Source organism: Macrosteles quadrilineatus, unplaced genomic scaffold (genome assembly GCF_028750875.1).
Source record: "Macrosteles quadrilineatus isolate MER2022 unplaced genomic scaffold, UCM_ALF_1.0 Scaffold_7__1_contigs__length_78375512, whole genome shotgun sequence".
In the NCBI taxonomy this organism is placed as follows: Eukaryota; Metazoa; Arthropoda; class Insecta; order Hemiptera; family Cicadellidae; genus Macrosteles; species Macrosteles quadrilineatus.
Genome location: NW_026542600.1, coordinates 46,334,983 through 46,355,947, shown reverse-complemented (window position 1 = coordinate 46,355,947; position 20,965 = coordinate 46,334,983). Strand labels below are relative to the sequence as shown.

The window sequence follows — 20,965 nt, the reverse complement described above, 5'->3', positions numbered from 1 at the left end:
ATCTACCGGTATTGTCACGTGAGTGTGAGTTTAGGAAATGTTTTTCACACTCTGCATCAGTTGGCAAAATTTTCAAAGTTTGAGGCGGTTCTTCAATTGACCAGAATCGTTGAAGAGTAGCATGAAGATCTAAGTCGTTAGTTGAGAGAAGAGTGGATATTCCACTAAATTGAAGCGGTTGATTGGAGGGAGCAATAGGTGCGGCACCAAGCACAACAAAACCAAAAATTGTTCTCATAATGAAGGGTAAATTTTCTCCCATACTTACAGGCGGCTCAAGTAAAGTTTGAGGGAATAGATCCGCTCCTATCAATAAATCAATGGGACCTGGCAAGTCAAAGGTTGGATCGGCTAGCATGTATTTTTTCAGTTGAGCTTTGATGAAGGGTGAGAGTTGAACTCGAGGCAGGTTACTTGTAATCTGATCAAGAATAAGAACAGGATGAGAAGAGGCCAAATTTGACCCACTGAGGGAAGAGATATTCAGATGTGTGAAACCTTTAGGCTTTATGTTAGCCACAGAAATTCCTTTGATATCAGGGACGCCAACAGCAGAGCGTTTTACATTTAATATATTTGCACAACTTTCTGAAATAAGTGTGGTTTGTGAGGCGCTATCCAAAACAGCACGCAAAACGAGACCGTTTCCTTTGTGAGTAGAAACTTTCACTAAAGCGGTTGCAAGCAATACAGTATTATTCTGAGTACGAGCCAAACCCATAAGAGTATTCGATTGATTGACATGATCAGGGGACTTAACATTACTTGTACAGGGATCAGTGTTTGCTTCATTCAATCTTGTTTGAGCCTGGTCAAAATGCAGGAGAGTATGATGTCGTTTTGAGCAAGTAAGACAAGTCTGTTTAGATTTACACATTTTAGGTTTGTGCATACCAAAACAGTTTACACATAAGTCTTTACTCTTAATGAAGTCAAACCTGTCTTTAGTATTAATGCCCCCAAATTTAGGACATTTGAATACTATGTGAGTAGTAGCGGAGCAATAAATACATTTAAGCATTCGATCTTTGTCGTTAGACGACAACAATACAACATTAGCCCTATTAGTTTTAGCCTTATTCGCAAAATTAGATTTGATTGGGTGGTTGCTCTTATTTTCATTTGGTGAAAATGTTTTGTTCGAAATAGAAGCTAACTCCGCAGCTTCCTCTTGTGTACATTTATTTTCCAAGAAATGAATTAATTCATTGATAGTAGGGACCTTTTTTGAGTCATTACGTGAGTGTTCAAACTTAGTGCGGAGAGCAGAATCAAATTTACGCAAAATATGCGTTGTCAAAAGCAAACTTTCATTAGCAATATCATGACCAAGAGTTTTTAAGGCCTGGTAGTTTTCATTGTAAACTGAGAGAAATTTCCGCAATTGTTTGACAGTAGGCCTAGTAAGTTGAGGTAAATCTAAGATATTGTTAGTATGAAGAGTGATTAGCAACCTTGTATTGTGGTATCTATCTATCAGAGATTGCCATGCTATAGCATAGTTCGCAGCGTTAAGAGGCAAAGATTTCACCAAACTCAATGGCTCATCTGAGAGACAGGATAGCAAATATGTAAATTTTTCTATGTTACTGAGTGACTCATTAGTATGAACTGCATTTTCAAATATGCTATGAAACGACATCCACTGGTCTGGTTGACCAGAGAATTTACCTAAATCCAATGAAGGCAATTTTATTGTCGGAGGTACAGCCACAGCTTGTGCTGTTGAACTAGCGGTGGACTGATTCAATTGCTCAGATACTGCAGGTGTAGGTATTAATGTGCTACATAAGCTACTAATATTTATGTACAGGTCAGATATTTTATCTTGAAGTTCGGTTACCTTTTCATCTACGATGTCTTCAGGTAGGGGAGTTGTAGAGAACAACTTATTAACAATTTTTTCAAATTCTGCATGTTTTTGAGAAGCTGCAGTTGAAAGTAACTTTATTCTATTTATTTGTTGATCATTTAAAGATTCAAGGGCTTGAACAGTACTTAATGTTGTAACTTGCTTGTCGATACTACTAAGTCTTTGTTCAATAAGTTGACTTTGCTTGACAAAAGATAAAAATCTCATTTTGGAATAGAATAGTCAAACACACAATAACCTTCAGAAGGCGGCAGGGTTTAGCGATCGCCCATTACAACCTGAGCTGCAGCTCTCCTCCACGTCATTGGTTTTAGAGTAAATTCATTTTTTGCGCATATTTAAAATTATTTTATTTTTTTTAGACCGTGAACTGTGCCTAGCTTTTTTTAAACTTTTTTCATCTTTTAGCGCAGTTCAGGGGCTAATGATCGTGGGGAAGAGCGGATTGTTCCCCTCAACCTACTTCGAAATAGTTTGAGGATACACGTTCATCAACACTAACACACCAATCCTTACACAAACACATCTCTCATATTCAAACCGGTAGTTTTAAGTAGATTAAGTTAGTTCTGTGACCAACATGCCAACCTTAGGGCAGCGAACCTGCATAAAAGCGCCCTACAGGATCATAGATATATGTTTAAGATATATGTTTCATCGCATTGTTATAGTTCAAACTATTTATTCATTGTTATTTGTTATTAATATTTATTTACTTGTTTATGGATTACTATCCTATTTGTTTATTTATTAATACATTGTATGACCCCGCCACCTAAGTATATTACCACCACTGGAACTGCAGTCCAGTGCAGTCCAGTGTGGCCCAAGCAGCAATCTTGCCTACCAAAACCCCAAACACTATTTTCTTGCCCCTTTTAACCAGAAGTTCCAGGTCCAGCATCCTAGCTCCAGCTCCTTTTTTTGGGGAGCGGGGGAGAGCTGTGGGAATAACCCACATCACCGCCAACAATTATATAATAAGGTAAGAGTCAACCCCATCAGCTGATCCAAAGGCAAGCAGACAGCTCTAGTCGGACCGATACTAGCGCTCCGGCCGGAAAGGACCAACCGACGGCAACCAGGTTTGTCTTGGTTCGGCTGCACACGGGGAAGGACTCCTTGGTCTACTCTACAGTTGGTAAAGTACCCGTAATGGCTAATTAGTTAATTAATCTTTTGGGGGATAAAGGGGGTATCATATCTTTTCTAAATTAGACCAAGATCAACCAACAATAAACTAACTGACGTAACTAAATTAAACTTTACAATTATCGATATCATGTTTAGGGCAAGTTGCTGCAGGCGTGTCACAATGGCGAGGAGTAGTTAGAATTGAATAAAATGTAGTTAATCTATTTATTTGAGACCTATCAAAGCTGGCTTATGCTGAGCAGGGTTTTCGTGACTGCTGTGGGGAAGTGGAATCGGCACATTTTTCATTAAGTGTGGATCTGGCTGGGTTTATTCCAGTCTAGACCCCGCAAGACTAAGACAATTAAAACACACAGAAGGGCATGGGGTGGAGAGTATGGCGAATTCTCTAAATGCGGCCATACTAAGCTCATACCAAGAAGCGTGCCCGGAGACTGTAAAGAACATGTGCAGGCAAGCCTGCTGGTGGAATAGTGGGTCAGAAGCTCTGAGGAGGAAGGTTTGCAGACTGTATAATGTAGCAAAGCGTACAGGAAATTGGAACAACTACTCAAAGATGCTCACTGTTTACAATAGGACAATTAGAAGAGCTAAGAAAGAGTCATGGAGAGAATTCTGTCAGAACATGGAGAGTGTTTCTGAATGTGCAAAGCTTCATAGAGTACTAGCTCGAGGTCAGGCTAATCCTTTAGGAACAATGCTTAAGGAGGATAGCACATATACAGACGGCTCAGAAGAAGTGCTGGAGAGCCTTTTGAGCGCTCACTTCCCAGGATCCTTGCAACCGCAGAGCACAGTCCAGGAGGAGATAGAAAGAGAGACTAGGGTGCGGACGGCAAGGGAAGATTGGGCTTGCGCTAGGGCTGTGATAACCTTTAACGGTATTAAATGGGCTCTTAGGGCATTTCAACCATTTAAAGCTCCTGGTACCGATGGCATCTATCCTGGGTTTTTGCAGGAAGGTGAGGACCAGTTGATACTCCCCTTCGTGCGTCTTTTCAAGACCAGCTTAGCCAGTGGAGTTATACCAACAGCATGGAGGACCTCAAGGGTGGTATTCATACCGAAGCCTGGAAGGGACACATATGCTGTGCCCAAGGCTTTCAGACCAATCAGCCTTACATCGTTTCTCCTGAAGACCATGGAGAAATTAGTGGATAGACGAATAAAGGATAGGGTCCTGGTAAGCCGTCCTTTGCATCCGAACCAACATGCCTATCAGAAGGGAAAGTCATGCGAAACAGCCCTGCATGCGCTGGTTACCAAGATTGAAAGTGCTATCTCGAATAAGGAAATAGCGGTGGCTGCATTTCTTCATTCTTGATATAGAAGGAGCTTTTGACAACACTAGTACTCACTCTATTGTATCAAAGCTGGTGTCAAGAAATGTGGAAAGCACTGAAGTGAGGTGGATAGGCAACATGCTCGAAAGTAGGAGAGCGCAAGCTTCTCTGTGTGGGGCGGTGAGAGAGGTCAAGGCCCAAAGAGGGTGTCCACAGGGTGGCGTCTTGTCACCAAATCTGTGGAACCTGGTGGTCGACGATCTCCTGTCCGAGCTCAATGCACAGGGCATGTACGCTCAAGGATATGCTGACGATATTGTTGTACTAATAAGAGGAAAATTTATGAACACTTGCCTGGAACTCATGCTGAGGGCATTGTCCATAGTGGAGAGATGGTGTAACCAGGAAGGTCTGAGGGTCAATCCAATGAAGACTGTAATGGTACCATTTGCAAGGAAGAGAAATGTTGATATCGCTAGAGTACCAACTCTCTTCTGTAATCAGATCCAGGTTAAGAGGGAGTTCAAGTACCTAGGAATAAGGCTGGACGACAAGCTCACCTGGAACAGCCATTTGGCACATATAACGCAACGCTCTCAGACCACACTTATGATGATGAGACAGGGCTGTTGGGAAGACCTAGGGTGTAAGCACACAAATGACTAACTGGCTATACACTAGGGTTGCAAGACCGATGATGGTGTATGGCTCAGTGGTCTAGTGGACCAAGGTAATGCAAACTACCGCTGTAAAGAGACTACAAAAGATCCACCGAGTGGCATGCCTTAGCATCACAGGAGCCATGAGAGGCACTCCAACTGCAGCCCTGGAAGTAGTGCTAAACCTACCACCTCTCGACATCATTGTGAAAGGAGAGGCAAGGATGGCAGCCTACAGAATGGCTTGCAGTGGAAACTGGAAGTATAATGCCTCCAGTGAGCACACAAGAATTGTAGACAAGGTGCAGATGAACACCTTGGAAATGCTACCAGACAGGATGGTGAAGATCACAGATCTAGAAAAACCATACAATGTCAACATTGTTGACAGGGATGCCTGGGACAAGGGTTAACCTGAATACATGAAAAGGGGGATCACTTGGTATACGAATGGCTCGAAAAAGCCAACGGGCAAGTGGGTTGGAATATATGGAGTCAGACCCAAAGGCGCAGTTCTGAGTAAGCCTGGGAAAAATGGCCACTGTATTCCAGGCAGAAGTTGTTGCCCTGTCTGAGTGTGCGAGTGTGTGTTTGAAGCGCGGTCTTATAGGCCACACTGTATACATGAACTCAGACAGCAAAGCAGCACTATTGGCACTTGACAGTTTTGACTTTACCTCCAAGGCTGTATGGGACTGTCATCAAGCCATGAAGCCCTGGGAAAGAACAACAGGATCATCCTTAGTTGGGTTCCAAGGCACAAAGGTATTGCTGGCAATGAGGGAGCTGACAAGTGGGCAAACAAAGGAGCTGGAAGCCCGCTCATGGGTCCAGAGCCGACGTGTGGCATTGCTTACAGCACAACACGGAGAGCTGTTCGCCAGTGGATGGGCATAGAACATCGAAGGAACTGGAAAAGAACAGAAGGAAATGTACAGTTAAAGAGAATGCTGAAGGCACCTACAGGTGTGATAGCGGCAGATGCCCTTGGGCTGAGTAGGAAGACCCTGCGGAAGGTGGTTGGCTTTTTTAGTGGCCATTGGGTAGTCCGTGGACATTTACACAAGATGGGAATTCAAGTTGAAAGCCTCTTATGTAGGAAATGTGGAGAGGAGGAGGAGACAGCATTCCACGTGATATTTATCTGCAGAAGATACAAGAGGGGACAGGTCTTGAATCAGTCATATGGCTATGGGCTTGGAACTCACACATGACCAGATGGATCAACAAGACGACACACCACAAGGTGAAGGAGTGATAACTTGGATTGAGAATTTAATTTGGCGTTGAAACAAAGGGAAAATGTTCCTGCAAATTGTGTTTTCTTTTTACCATTACATTTTCAAGTTTTAATACGGGTCACTTGACCACATATGTTTAACATTTTCTGTCTGTAAAGACCTATACTTAGGGGGGGGGGGGGAGAAATCCATCCCCTCCACTTGATCTTATTTTTAAAATAATAATAATAGTTCAACAGCTGAGACGTCAATCAGCTGCTACATATATACTAAGCAAAAAATTAGTGGGGGAAGTTCAAACCCCTTAAATCTTGTGAAAGGACTATAGTTTCATAAGCCTAATAAAAATTTCACATCTGTTGGTACTAACCTGTTACATGCCAGAGAAAGTTCCTTCAGGTATTTGCACTTGGTCAGCTCGGGACAGAGGCTTGAGAGTAAGTTCTGATCAAGGATTAAAACTTGAAGTTCTTTAAGTTCTCCAACCAGAGGTGGAAGTTCCTTCATCCCAGTGTCCACAAGGTGAAGTTCCATCAGTGTTTCAGACAAGTCTGTAATACTGTATTGCGAGGTGATTAAATACTGTTGGAATAATACTGTTGGAATAATAATACTGTTGCAATGTGACACTAGTTTTATAGACTGACAATAATAAAATACAAGCAAAACGATGCGATAACAATGCTACAAGGGTTACTCAAGCGAGATGATCAATAATTTGTAGATTTTTAAAATACCTTGAATTTTCCTACCCTAAAGTAGTTAAATTTGGTCAATCTAGAACCAAATCTTAGTAGTGGTGTTATCCTTGAAAACTCAAATAGCCCGCACAATATTAACCTCATTCATGGTATGGTACTTGATCATCCAACAGGGAGGGTTAGATAACTTAAATAGTAGGATAGCTGAAGAGCAGATGAACGAGTCTCTACTGTATTATACCTAGACAATACTTAATACCTAGCCTATACTTAGGTAAGTTAACTACCGTGTTGGTAGACGTTGTTTGCAGTGAGATAGATTGACAATGACCACTCTTGCAGTGACTGCATTTTCCCACACAGTGTCGGGAACTGGTTCATCAGGACTGGTGTGTACAACACTTCCACATCTTCGTAACTGACCTCTGCAAACAAAGATTGTTGGTCAAGGAAAAAAAATTCTATAACTTTAAATTACGATGTGGGTGGCAAAAATGTTGTGTATGAGGGCTGTCCTTGAATTAGATCTCCAACATCCTTTATTTGAAGCTATGCAATTTGCAATTTGACATTTCCAAAATTGCCAAACCTGTCTTTAATAATTTTCAGTACCCATCGTGCAAAAAATGTACGGTAGCCTAGCTTTTGTGTGACAATTTCAACAACAAAGTCCTTGAAACCTGTAGGAAACAAAGTGAAAGCTCCGTTATAGTGAAATTGGAGTTTTCACAAATCTTTCACATCAATTTTAGCAAACAGTTCATCAGCGACAAAGCTTATGTGTCCACCTTTCTCTTCTGTCATTAATGTTATTTCAACAATTTTTTAATTGAATGCATCGTTTCGGGGAGAATTTTCATTCATTACGCTCTGGCTGTTTCTAGTAAACAAGCTTGTGTAATATAGGCTGCCCTGACTGTGGAACCGTGACTGTTTTGATAAAGATGACAGCTACAAGCTTCCAAAGCCATGACAGCCGAAATTACGTAAGCTAGTTTACTAGAAACAGCCAGAGCGGGGGGAGTATGCCTTCCTGCATTCCACACACACGCCGATTACCTCACCGCAGCAATAAATATACCTGGACAAACTAAACTTATCTGGTTTTGTCTCAGCCACTGAGGAGGCCAATTCAAAGTAGGGATGGACGAGATTGGATTTTTGGTTCGAGACTAGATTTTTTATTTCTCATAAAATTTCGAGACAGGATCGAGACGGGATTTCCCTTCTCATACACAACGGGAAATGCACGTTTGACATTTTTTTTATTATTTTGTAGCATTGTTAGATGACTGTTTAAATTCTAAGATAATAATAATAGGCAAGAATATTTAAAAACTTTTATTAAAAAAACATCAGCATAATAAAATGTAAATAAATTACGCCTAACTTATTAAAAATGCTTACGGTTAGGAAACATGGTGATAGCAGTTAGGATAGAGTTAAACTCATCCTAAAATAAAATAAATTATAAAATAAAAGCAATATTAGTTTGTATAAAATAGTTACTTGTTTTGGATTTTTTGTTTATAGTAGTAAAACATGCCTCACGCTGCTCACACTCAACAAAACTTCTCAAATGATAAAATAATTAAAGTAATATCTACATGTAAATAATTAATTAAATAAGAATGCCTTCGCAAAGGAAACACAACTACAACACGTTCCTGTATTGCCAGTATTGCATTGACTTTCTGCAGGTGTTTTAATTTTTTTTTTTTAGAAAATCTCGATCAAAAAGAAATATTGTCTCTTATAACGAGATTTAGAATTTCCCGAAATTTCGAGACTTGACCATACCTCCTTCAAAGGGCGAAACATCTGGCAACACTGTATTAGTGACGACGTGGTTGGCGCCGAAAAACACCACCAATAACTCTCATGACACTGTCCGCGAAAGCCTACGCAAGAATTTCATTCATTATATTGGTTTTGGGTACTTCATACACTTGCCGGTAAATTTCTATAAGTTTTACTTTTTTGCACCTTACAACCAGCAGAAAAATCCGGCTAAACTAATATGACTTACGTCGGACTGGTAACTGGGCACGGTTCAATAAGGACACTCCTAAGAACCATTGTGAGACAGGCTCAAGTAGATTCGGTGAAAATGAGGCAAATCCTCAAAAACTTGTGGCAGGGCGGTTCAACCCTGGGCCCAATTAGGATGATATCTCTTGGAAGGGCGCTGATTAAGCTTGATGAGATAAGAGGAATGAGCGTTCTACCCAAGGGCTGTCAGACTAAGCAGAGGGATGGTATCAACAGGTCACAGTAGCTGGGGTCAAAATCACCCCAAACCTCCCCCCACCCAAAAAAAAAAAAAAAAAAATGGCACAAAGTAATAAATTGCAGATAAAGCGGTTTTAATGAATTTTAGATAAAAAACCCTTTATCCAATAATTGGTGCTCAACATGTATTGTGCTGTTCTTAACTTGCGTTAAGCCCAGAGGTATGCACCAGAGGCAAGCATAAATGTATAAAGCTGCTTACAAGGAGAATCTAGAGGGTGGAGCTTCATGAACAGCTACTGGTTGCTGATCCTCTTCTGAGGATGGAGGTTCTGCTTCTAGAGTGGCTCTCTCCCTTAAAAAAGTTAGAAGTCTGAGTGTGTCCGCCTTGGTGTAGTGAAGCGGAATGTCCTTGAATGGGTTGTTTGCTATGCGCAATACTTGGAGGTTGGGGTATTCAACTATGAATGGAGGCAACCTGCAAGCAAAGTTTTTTTTAGAACATTTTAAATAACAGAAAAAGTGATTACTGATAAATAGTCTAGAGCAAATGTTAAACTTTTCATTAGATCAAGACCACAGTCAGGTATGTTACCTGTACAACATAATTTCAAATACCAGAAACCAACAATCATGAATAGATAGTCTAAAAGCTAATATATTGAACTTTCTAACTGATCAAGAACCATAGACTCCTAAAAAATATTTGTTGTATCATATTCATTGATGACTTAACAAAACTGACAATATAAGTGCAAGCCACTTTAATGTCAAAAGTTTGTGAGATGGTATGTTTTTTTATAAAATTTGTTGCTAATTAAAGTGCTCCAACTATATAATTATAATTCTACAAGTTTTTTGCTTAACGAGTCAATCCTTTAGCAGAAGGAAAACAACTGATACTCCCCCCCCCCAAAAAAAAATACAGGTTAATCCTTATTTTTGTGTTCTGCAACAAACCCAACTTAGATCGTGTCATATCTCTTTATTATACAATTAAGGTTCTAAATATAATTTGAATTATTTCATGATATTCATACTCTTTATTCATATTTTTATCCTGAGGTGGTACAATTAATGGTGTCAATAAAAAGATATACAATTACATTACAATAAAAATTGTAAAATAATTATTACAGTTAAAATAATAAAGCAATATATTGTTTGCTGTTTGTTAATGTGATGTATTTTTCAATTTAAAATATTTATATACTCACGTAAATTAGTTTCAAATAAGTTTTCATTACACATCTACAGGTGGTGTTAGATTAAAAAGAGTATGAATCTTAAATAATTGTATAGATCAGAACTATTTTGCTGACTGTACAGAATGGTAGGAAAAAGGATAGTTAGGTAAACAATAATTGCTGTGGAAAACCTTTTCACTAAGTCTTACGCAATTCAATAGATAGTTTAAGTTTAAATAATTGCTATATTTGGGTTTTCTAGAAATACCCAAAGGAGAACTGGCAGGTAAATTTTATCTTTACAAAAGGTTATACAGTCCAACCTCAGTATAACGAATCTGAAGGGACCGTACTGAATATTCGTTATATCAAGGATTTCGTTAAAACGAGGTTCGTTATATAGAGGTTAGGTTTGCAGGAATTTCACTAAGTTGAGGTTCAGAACCAGCGTCGGTCAATATAGGTCGGGATTCGACCTCATTAAAATACAATTAAAGTAGCATAGGCTACAATACTTTACAGTACAGTGTTTACATTGTACAGTAGAACCTAAATTATCCGGCATAATAAAGGGGAGGGATCTTGAATATTGCGCAATCATGACAATGGCATTGTCCTTGGTACAGGTTAAAAACTGTAAGTTTAAAATCACAGCTTGATCTAACCCTCCTAAAACCTAGCCAAACACTGTATTGCGTAGTCATAAACCATGTAAAGAACAAAACAAAACAGTATAAAGTTTTGTAAGCTACTGCTCGCGATAGGCCGGTAGGCTACTTAGAGTACAGTACTGATTTATCACAACAGAGGAATGTCAATAATAATCATCAACTATAGGTGTTGCTAGTTGAAACAAATCGTATTGAAAACAATAAATTATTAGATAAGTCATTATAAAAGTGTTTAATCATAGCCAACTTAAGGATAATAAAAACACTCGTAAAAGGAATGTTAAAATAACGATGTTGCTATTCTTTCTCTTAGGTTTTGTTTTTATATTCTTTCTTAGGTTTCTCTTTATCCAAAAATTGTACAATTCACCATAGTTATCCCACATCGCCCAATCAAAGCTTACTAAACATCAAGTCGTCATCAGTCCTCGGTGAATGAAATCAGTTCTCAGTTGCAACATAGCGCGCGGAGCGACAGCAGACAAGGATGTAAAACGGAGCAGACGAATGTTAGCGCAAGCGATGACGTGACCTTTCCATTTCATTTGACAAAGAAACAGATTTTCCCAAAACAATAATTGGGTGGGGGATTTGTTATATCGAGGGAAATACGTAGACAATTCGTTATGCAGAGGTTAAATTCGCAATGTAGAGGTTCTGACAATGATAAATTCGTTATATTGAGGTGTCTTATTTTAGCCGAAATCACGAAAAATTTGTTAAATCAATGTCTTTGTTGTGGTTTGTTCGTTATGTAGAGGTAAAATATACATTGTGTCTTATGGAGAGTTCTAGGGGATTTAAAAAAATTCGTTATATCAAGGAATTTGTTATATCGAGGTTCGTTATATCAAGGTTAGACTGTAATTAAATCAAAGTCTTAGATAGTTGGAAATCATTTTGTACTAGGCAGCGATTGAGACCTCAGGTTTCAACTACACCTTTTCTTTCACAAAGTTTATGAAAATGGGGTCCCCTATAGGCTATACTTTAATTTTTTACTCTGCTCGAAAATACTCAGCTTTTGGATTGTTGTCAAAGGAGGCTTCTGGTGAAAAAAAAACTACAGTAATTGTTAGCTATCGATTATTAAAAAAGTATATATTGAACTGTTCCTGGGCTTTTCCCCTCACCCTTCTTTGTTGATCTCAGATATGAAATAGTAAAATTTTGATAGGGGTAATTTTTCCAATCCCCGAATGGTTCGAGTGCGGCGGTTACGTGACATTGGTACGACGGCAACAATGATAGGCGTTGGCATTGATTGATTGATTGATTGATTCTGTAGGGGCGGACCTTGTCCTGTTGCACGTCAGCCACTGATGGGCTTTTTGCGCTCCCCACATGGTACTTCAGAGTCCGTCAAACCTGAGTTGCTTAATGAACTCAAGCATCCTGTCAATGAGCTCCTCCTGAGGAAGGTGTCTGCCCCTTGTCATTACACCAAGAGTACTGTCCCTTACCTCATTCAGAGCTGTGCAGTCGTAGAGTAGGTGATCAGCAGTCTCCTCTGATTGCCCACATTTCCTACACGCAGTGTCACCATTGTGGATCCTCAAGCGATGCAGGTGTAATTTCAGAAAGCCATGTCCAGTGACCATTCCTGTGATCTGTCTGAGTCGCCTCCTGTCCAAGCGTAGGGCATTGGAGGCGACCGTCTGGGAAGGAGAGAAGAGGGTGAGCTTACTTACCCTATGGTGCTGAAGCCTAACCCATCTTTTCCTGTGTTCCTCCTGAGCCCATGCCATGACTGAGTGACATGCATGCCCACGAGAGATTCCACAGAAAGGCTGTGGTCCCACGAAGTCTGAGGCTGACGCGACATTTGCTAGCCTGTCAGCCACCTCATTCCCTTCTATCCCTGAGTGCCCAGGAACCCAACAGAGCGTTACCTTGTTGCGCCTGCCCAGGTCACATACCGCAGAAAGGCAGTCCCAGACCACCTTAGAATTAAATTCATAGGAATCAAGCGCTTTGAGCGCAGCCTGGCTGTCTGTGAAAATGGAAATGTTGATGTCCCTGAAGCCTAGCCTCAGGTTTTCCCTAGCACATACCATAATCGCAGTCATTTCGGCCTGGAACACAGTTGGGTGAGTGCCCATAGGAAGACAAATGTCCACCCCGTTCTGCACTCCATGAATTCCAGCCCCAGTCCCACTTCTTACCTTAGAACCATCAGTATACCATTCAAGGTCGCCTTGTGGAAGAGGATTCCCACCGGACATCCACTCATCCCTGGACGGAAGGAGGACAGTGAATGGTCTGGCGAAGAAGAATCGAGTCGGCATGTGATCCGAGGGCATGTCCATTACCTCCCCTCTTACCTGCTGAGTGATCCGAGAGTGACCTCGGGATCCTCCAACATCCAACCAAAGGTTTTCACACTGGAGTCTGTAGGCAGTCCTCCTCGCAGTGACCTTGACATGCAGATCAATCGGAGTGAGGTTGAGAAGGCAGTCCAGTGAGGCTCCCGGACAGCTGCTCATTGCGCCCGTGATGATGAGACAGGCGAGTCTTTGGACGGCAGCCAGATCTCTCACCGCCGACACTGAGTCCATCTTGGGCCACCACACGAGTGAGCCGTATGTCATGGCGGGCCTTACCACGGAGACAAATAGCCAGTGCATGAGCGCCGGCTTGAGCCCCCAGGTTCCTCCCACCATACGTCTGCAGGCCATGAGTGACCACTTACCTCGATCAATGACCTTTTGGAGTTGTGGCCCCCATTGCAGCTTTCGGTCCAATACCACCCCCAGGTACTTTACCTGATTCTGCATTTCAAGCACTGTGTCTTGTAGTCTCAGAGGTCCAATGCCATTTAGATCGCGCCTCCTCGTGAAGGGGATAACCGCCACTTTGGAGGGGTTGATAGAAAGGCCTACCTCAGTGCACCATTGTCCAACTGACCTCAAGGCTGTGTTCATGAGGTCGGAGACCGTGTTGTTGAATTTACCCATAACTAGTATCACAATGTCGTCCGCGTATCCTTGAACGAATACACCACTATCACTGAGAGATCTAATTAAGTCGTCCACAACAAGGTTCCAGAGAAGAGGAGAGAGTACACCCCCCTGTGGACACCCTCGTGTGGTCCTGGCCTCCAGAACCTCATTGTGAAGAGAGAGTCTTACCTTCCTCCTCTTAAGTAGAGACTCATATACCCACCTGCACACCACCTCATGGAATCCACGAGCTCTGGCAGCATTGATTACAGCCTGGGTTTCAGTGTTGTCAAAGGCGCCCTGGATGTCAAGGAACGCCCCAAGGGCAATCTCCTTGAACTCAAACGCCTTGTCGATTCTGCTTACCAGGTGATGTAGGGCAGAGTCACAGGATCTTCCTGGGGTATAGGCGTGCTGGTTTCTATGTAGGGGATTGACTCTGAGGACTGTGTCCCCCACATACCTCAGCACCAGTTTCTCTAAAGTCTTCAACAGGAATGAGGACAGAGAGATGGGACGGAAGGACTTGGGATCCGTGTAACTTGCCTTACCAGGTTTTGGGATGAAAACCACCCTTGAGATGCTCCAGGCCGGGGGAATGTGTCCCAGGGCCAAGCTGGCCCTGAACAACTTACTCATTGCCGGAAGTAATATATCGATACCTTGCTGGAGACAGACAGGTCTTACCTCGTCAGGTCCAGGTGATTTGTATGGGATGAGTGACCCTATGGCCCATCTCACACGACTGTGTGTCACAATGTGGCACGCAACCCTCCACCGAGTGTTGTTTGCCCTTGCGACAGCTTGTTCCTCATCCTCCGGCACCAATGGCTCGCTTGGGATGATGCAGCCAGGGAAGTGGGTGGCCGCCATGAGCTTTAGCACATCCTTAGGTTCATACAGCATATCTCCCCCAGGCTCCTTGAGGGGGCCTAGCTTGGAGGAGTTGTCCTTTGTTAGGACAGTGTATATCCTAGATGTATCTCTAACACTTTCTAGCTTGCTACAGAAATGTTTCCAGGAGAGCCTTTTGGCCCTCCTTACAGCCATGTTATATTGGGTTAGCAATCTATGATAGCCATCCCAATTATTTGTCCTCTTCGCCCACCTGAACTGAGATCTGACTCTCTTTTTCAGGCTGGTAAGCTCTGTGGTCCACCAACTCACTTTACCCTGCTTCCTCACCGTTAGCGGGCAGCTCTCGTCAAAGGACGTGACAATGGCCTCGCCTAAGCTCCCAGAGGCAAGGTCTAGCGTGTTGGTGTCTCTGACCCAAGGGAACTGTGTGTCAAAGCATTCAATGCGCTCTTTAAGAGTTGATCTGTACATATCCCAATCTGCCTTTCTAGGCGTTGGCATTGTCGTTAGCTCTAGTTCGGGACTAAGCTGCGGCTGTCTCAGAGGGCTGACGTAGCGGTGGGGAGGAATAGAAAAGAGACCGGCTGGACAGTGGAGAAGACTTTAGTTGGCATCGAGCGAGAGGTTTGCGCACACTAATCACTCCTGGGCTGTGCGTAGAATCCACTGCTCGGATGTATCCGGACGAAGGCATGCGAGACTTCTATTCGAAAATCGAGTAGATAAATATTGTGACAGGTAAGTACACCGTTATAGTCGATGTGCCAACATACACAGTAGAGTACTCGTTTACTGGTAGATCAACGCAATAGCATCTTCCAAAGGCCGAGAAGTAGTAGCGAGCGACAGAGACAGATTAGCAAGCGAACCATGAGCAAGCGAACCATGTCCGAGCGAACGGAGGTAAGTTTAGGCTAAGTGACCCTAACCGAACTAAACACCTCACAGCTATATTAAAGGGATATGTTAAAACACAGTGAACATCTCAAATAGTTTTAAATCAAATCTTACGTGTTCAGTTTGTTGGAACTTAAGTCCAAGACTTGAAGGGATGAGAGATTACAAAAATCTTCTGGAAGCCATTTCAGTTTGTTGCTTTGGAGATGAACTTCTTTTAAAAATGGTTGACAGTTCAAACTTGCATCATCAATGTCCTGTAACATATTACAAATCTTCAGATGTTTTTCATTGTTCTAATGCTTCCAGGTTCTGATTAAAAACCATTATATATAATCTTAGATCATTGAGGGGTATAAAGATGTCAATTGTTATACAGTATAAAGATGTTAAGAGCTATTTTGCAGAATTCCATGCATGGAGTAAACCCATGCTAATTTAGTAAATCATACTTTTACTTAATACCCCCACCGCAGCAAACCTAGTTAACATGCTTGCTTTAAACAGTCCAATTTCTGTTTGTATTGCTTTAGCCACAAATGTGTACTACCAACGTTGGTAGTTTACTAATAAATTGTATTATAAGAAGATACTCAATATGTATTCTGTGGATAGCAATTATTGAGTATACAGTTAGTTGTCCCTCGCCTCTGTTAACTCCTTAACACCATTCTTAGAGGTATTATACCCAACTGAAACCTATTGCTGGTTGACGCATTTGAATAAAAAGTAAATAGACGTAAAAAATTAATATGCAGATGACCAGAACACCAAATTACGCTTTTCCAAACATTTTTCTCTGTACACATATCTATCAACTAGCAATTGGTTTCAATAGGGGGTTTTTTCCCCTACAGAATCATAATCACATAACAAAACCTGGTACATGGTGGGGTCATAGATTTATCGGCTACAATAAGTGTCACATAGAGGTGAGAACTGACTAAAATAGTGCTGAAGAAAGTAAAGTGCATATCCTTGGTGTAATATATCGACTAGCTTGCTTTGTCTTGATGGGAGCTTGTTCGAGACCTTAATCCATGGACAACTCTCGTATAATGGGCTTAAGGCTATCATATTTAAATAAATCAAATAATACAAGTCTATAAAATAAAACAAAAATCTTTCCCATCTTAAAAGTATAATATATACAGAAGAACCCCTCATATCTAACCTCGGAATAACCGACACCTCGGGATATCCAACCGTCTACTAGTCTGGGGCGATAACGCTGTGCGCGGTTGGCAAACCAAAAGGCCCATCGCGGATGTTGCCGTAATCACAGCAGACAATCACCACTGTCGCCAATAACGGGTGATGCCGCAGTCACGGGTAGACAATTCCTAAAGTTCAAAAACAGCAAGTTATGCTCACGGGTGTAGCAAGTGTTGCGGGAGACAATTACCAAAGTCGTGGGAGACAATTACCGAAGTCGCGGCAGACGATTACAGAAGTCACGGAGAGTGCAAGTGACGCTCACGGGTGTTGCCGCCGTCGAGAGGGGAGGTAATGGACATGCCCTCGGACCACATGCCGACTCAATTCTTCTTCGCCAGACCATTCACCGTCCTTCTTCCATCCAGGGATGAGTGGATGTCAGGTCTTCCACAAGGCGACCTTGAATGGTATACTGATGGTTCAAAGGTAAGAAGTGGGACAGGGGCTGGAATTCATGGAATGCGGAACGCGGTGGACATTTGTCTTCCTATGGGCACTCACCCAACTGTGTTCCAGGTCGAAATGACTGCGATGATGGAATGTGCTAGGGAAAACCTGAGACTAGGCTTCAGGGACATCAACATTTCCATTTTTACACACGGCCAGGCTGCGCTCAAAGCGCTTGACTCCTACGAATTCAATTCCAAGATGGTCTGTGACTGCCTCTCTGCAGTATGCGACCTGGGCAGGCGCAACAAGGTAACACTCTGTTGGGTTTCTGGGCACTCAGGGATAGAAGGGAACGAGGTGGCTGACAGGCTAGCTAATGTCGCTACCTAATGTGGCGTCAGCCTCAGACTTCGTGGGACCACAGCCTTTCTGTGGAATCTCTCGTGGGCATGCATGTCACTCAGTCATGTCATGGGCTCAGGAGGAACACAGGAAAAGATGGGCTAGGCTTCAGCACCACAGGGTAAGTAAGCTCACCCTCTTCTCCCCAGATGGTCGCCTCCAATGCTCTACGTTTAGACAGGAGGCAACTCAGACAGATCACAGGAATGGTCACTGGCCATGGCTTCCTGAAATTGCACCTGCATCGCTTGAGGATCCACAATGGAGACACTGCGTGTAGGAAATGAGGGCAATCAGAGGAGACTGCTGATCACCTACTCTACGACTGCACAGCTCTGAACGAGGTAAGGGACAGTACTCTTGGTGCAATGACAAGGGGCAGACACCTTCCTCAGGAGGAGCTCATAGACAGGATGCTGAAGTTCATTAAGCAACTCAGGTTTGACGGACTCTGAAGTACTATGTGGGGAGCGCAAAAAGTTCAACAGTGGCTGACGTGCAATAGGACAAGGTCCGCCCCTACAGAATCAATCAATCAATCAATGTTGCCGTAATCGCAGGAGACGATCACCACTGTCGCCAATAACGGGTGATGTCGCAGTCATGGGTAGACGATTCCTGAAGTCGCGAAGACAGCAAGTCACGCTCACAGGTGTTGCAAGCGTTGCTGGAGACAATTACCGAAGTCTCGGGAGACGATTACCGAAGTCGCGGGAGACGATTACAGAAGTCGCGGGGACTGCAAGTGATGCTCACGGGTGTTTCCGCCGTTTAGGGAGACGATTACTGAAGTTTCAGAGACTGCAGGTTATGCTCCTCCTAAAATTTGACCTTTTGGCCATTCCGACCATAGCCCGGTTTCGTCATGGTCGGATATATACTTTGATTGGCAGTTAAACTAATTATTAGGTATATTTAATAGTTTACACTGGAGTTCAAAATTTTTCCTAGAAAACATACTCTATTTTCAAAATTGCCAAAAATGTAAGGTATGTACAGTTTTGCAGGTGGTGTATTTTCTGTAGGCAGATCTTCAGATATGGCATGATTTGAGCTGTTTCTAGTATTATCTAGGATATTCTTCTGTTCATAGATAGAACTAACCTCGAGAATATTTTGACTGAAGTCAATGGTAACCAACTCCCTGCATTGGCTAAAGTCTGGTAACTTTTTTAATAAATTATTTTTGGCTCTAAATACTTTTAGATGTAACAAATTTCTGACACAAGGTAGTTTTCTAATCTTGTTGCAAGAAACATCGATCTCCACGAGCCCTGAAACATAGCAGCAAACTGTTATTATGTATAGAACATTTTATAAGACACAGCCTCTACATCTATAAAAATACTGAAAAAGTTTTTGCCTTTTTTGCATTTGAGGTTTGTTGAACTTGTATTAAGAACTTGTATAAACATTGTTGAAATTAGATAAATAGTAAAAATATACTATAGTGAAACAGGAAAAGTGATAAGTGACACTAAGAGTGCAGAATTATATCTTTTCGACAGTCAAAGTACGGTATATAAAGGATTTTAATTTGTAATTAAAAGTGACCAGGTTGCTGATAAAATGGGAAATAATGTAATATCCCAAACAGTTTATATTATAAGGTCAACTGACACACAAGAAGAAAATCCGATCTGTGTCATGGTCATGTAAAAATTCCATTGTGTCACATATAAAACCCTATCATGAGAATGGCGTACTTGACCAAAAGTTGGAGTGTTCCCAGCCTTTTGATAATGATAATTTAGGTAAAACTGGTGTACTCTGTATGGTGAAACATGTCTCGAGACCAGAGGTCCACATTGGAACTTTCTAATGATTTAAGGCCAAAGGTAAATCCCAGGTAGACATAGGGCCAGGAGACAGGTTTTATCATACAGACTGTAATAATCATACGGATAGCTTAATTTTTTGTGTACTCCCAGAACAGAGCAAACAAGTTGTTTATGTAACAGCTGATGTTTTGCCTTAAAGTTTTTGAATCCATATAACAATAACTCCATATTCATTTCATTTCAGTGCTGATAAAATTGATTTAACTAAACCTAAACTGTGATTTTGGACGGCTAAAGACTAAATTGAATTTAATTTACTTGTTAATGTTGTACCAGGCATTTTAATTTAATTGAGTGGATTATCTGTCAAGTTACTCTATAAAGCTAAAGCTGTTAAAATGTGATTAATATAAAGCTCCAAGTAAAGTTAAGTCTGAGTTTTAACTTTCAGAAAAATCCAGTGAATTAATACTGGACTATTTTGGTGAGTTGGTGGCCTATAGGTAGTACAAATTAGACTAACTATGAATCCAAAAGAGAAATGTCGTGGATTTGCGGCCCATACAGTTCATTCTAGATCTGTAGTGGCTCACTAATTGCATTACTTGATACATTTCACGCACAGGCCCAAGGACCATATAGACAATAATATTTAAGGTTAGGCCATCCTAGTGATTAGTAAAATGGATATGGACTCATGAGACAGAAATAGGAGCAAACATAATTGAACGAGTTTGTGTGAGTGTGGCCTGATTGAATCTAATTGACCTGTTTTGCACATCTGAAAATACACTGTTACAAAATACAGTTGCCTCTCGATATTTCAACACTTATAGAACTTGGAATTTGTTGAGTAACAAAAACGCCAGATTACAGAAAAAATACTAAATTTAACCTATAAGCTGAGAAAAGTTCCTCGACTGTTGGGCATTAAAATTAATTAGTAAGACAAGTTTATTGCGCTCAATTCTGTGCTCCCTTCTCCCTCAAGATCATTCCCCATTTATTTATTCCAACGGATATCTTCATTTTACAACCATACAAATCAAGTAAGAACAAAACTCAGGATGGCTTATATCATTACAAAGATCATAAGACCAACTGTCCTTGTTTCATTTAAGTTTATGTACTGTAAAAATAATCCAATCGGATTGGACATCACCATTGAAATGATGCAAGCCTCCCGTCACAAAATGAATAAAATTACAGAATTGTTCACACATCGCCCATGACTCATTAATTACAGGGTAAGTTGTAACAGACTACCAAGTGATGAATTAGCAAGAGTCAACTGAAAGAACAAACAATGGAAATACTTAATATATAGTATAGTCTACTCGAAGCACAACAAAAGTAACCTATCATACAGGGTGAGTTTAAAGTCCCTTCCCACTACCTTTTTTTAACAGTATAAGGTAGAAGTTTTAAACTCAGCATATCTTTGTTAGACATAAATATCTTGTTTTTCATGGGTT

General features: G+C 41.4%; 1 protein-coding gene across 3 annotated transcripts in view; it reads right to left on the bottom strand.

Moving 5' to 3' along the window:
• The window catches only part of LOC128997995 (leucine-rich repeat-containing protein 40-like), a 48,675-nt gene that overhangs the window by 12,879 nt on the left and 14,831 nt on the right, over nucleotides 1-20,965 (bottom strand). For all 3 annotated transcript variants that reach the window (XM_054423894.1, XM_054423896.1, XM_054423895.1), the window contains 5 exons: nucleotides 18,814-18,983; nucleotides 15,814-15,956; nucleotides 9,407-9,622; nucleotides 7,200-7,337; nucleotides 6,582-6,770 (listed from right to left, as the gene is read on the bottom strand). In XM_054423894.1, the coding sequence (XP_054279869.1) occupies nucleotides 6,582-6,770; nucleotides 7,200-7,337; nucleotides 9,407-9,622; nucleotides 15,814-15,956; nucleotides 18,814-18,983 (856 nt within the window). The remainder of the gene's footprint in view (nucleotides 1-6,581; nucleotides 6,771-7,199; nucleotides 7,338-9,406; nucleotides 9,623-15,813; nucleotides 15,957-18,813; nucleotides 18,984-20,965) is intronic.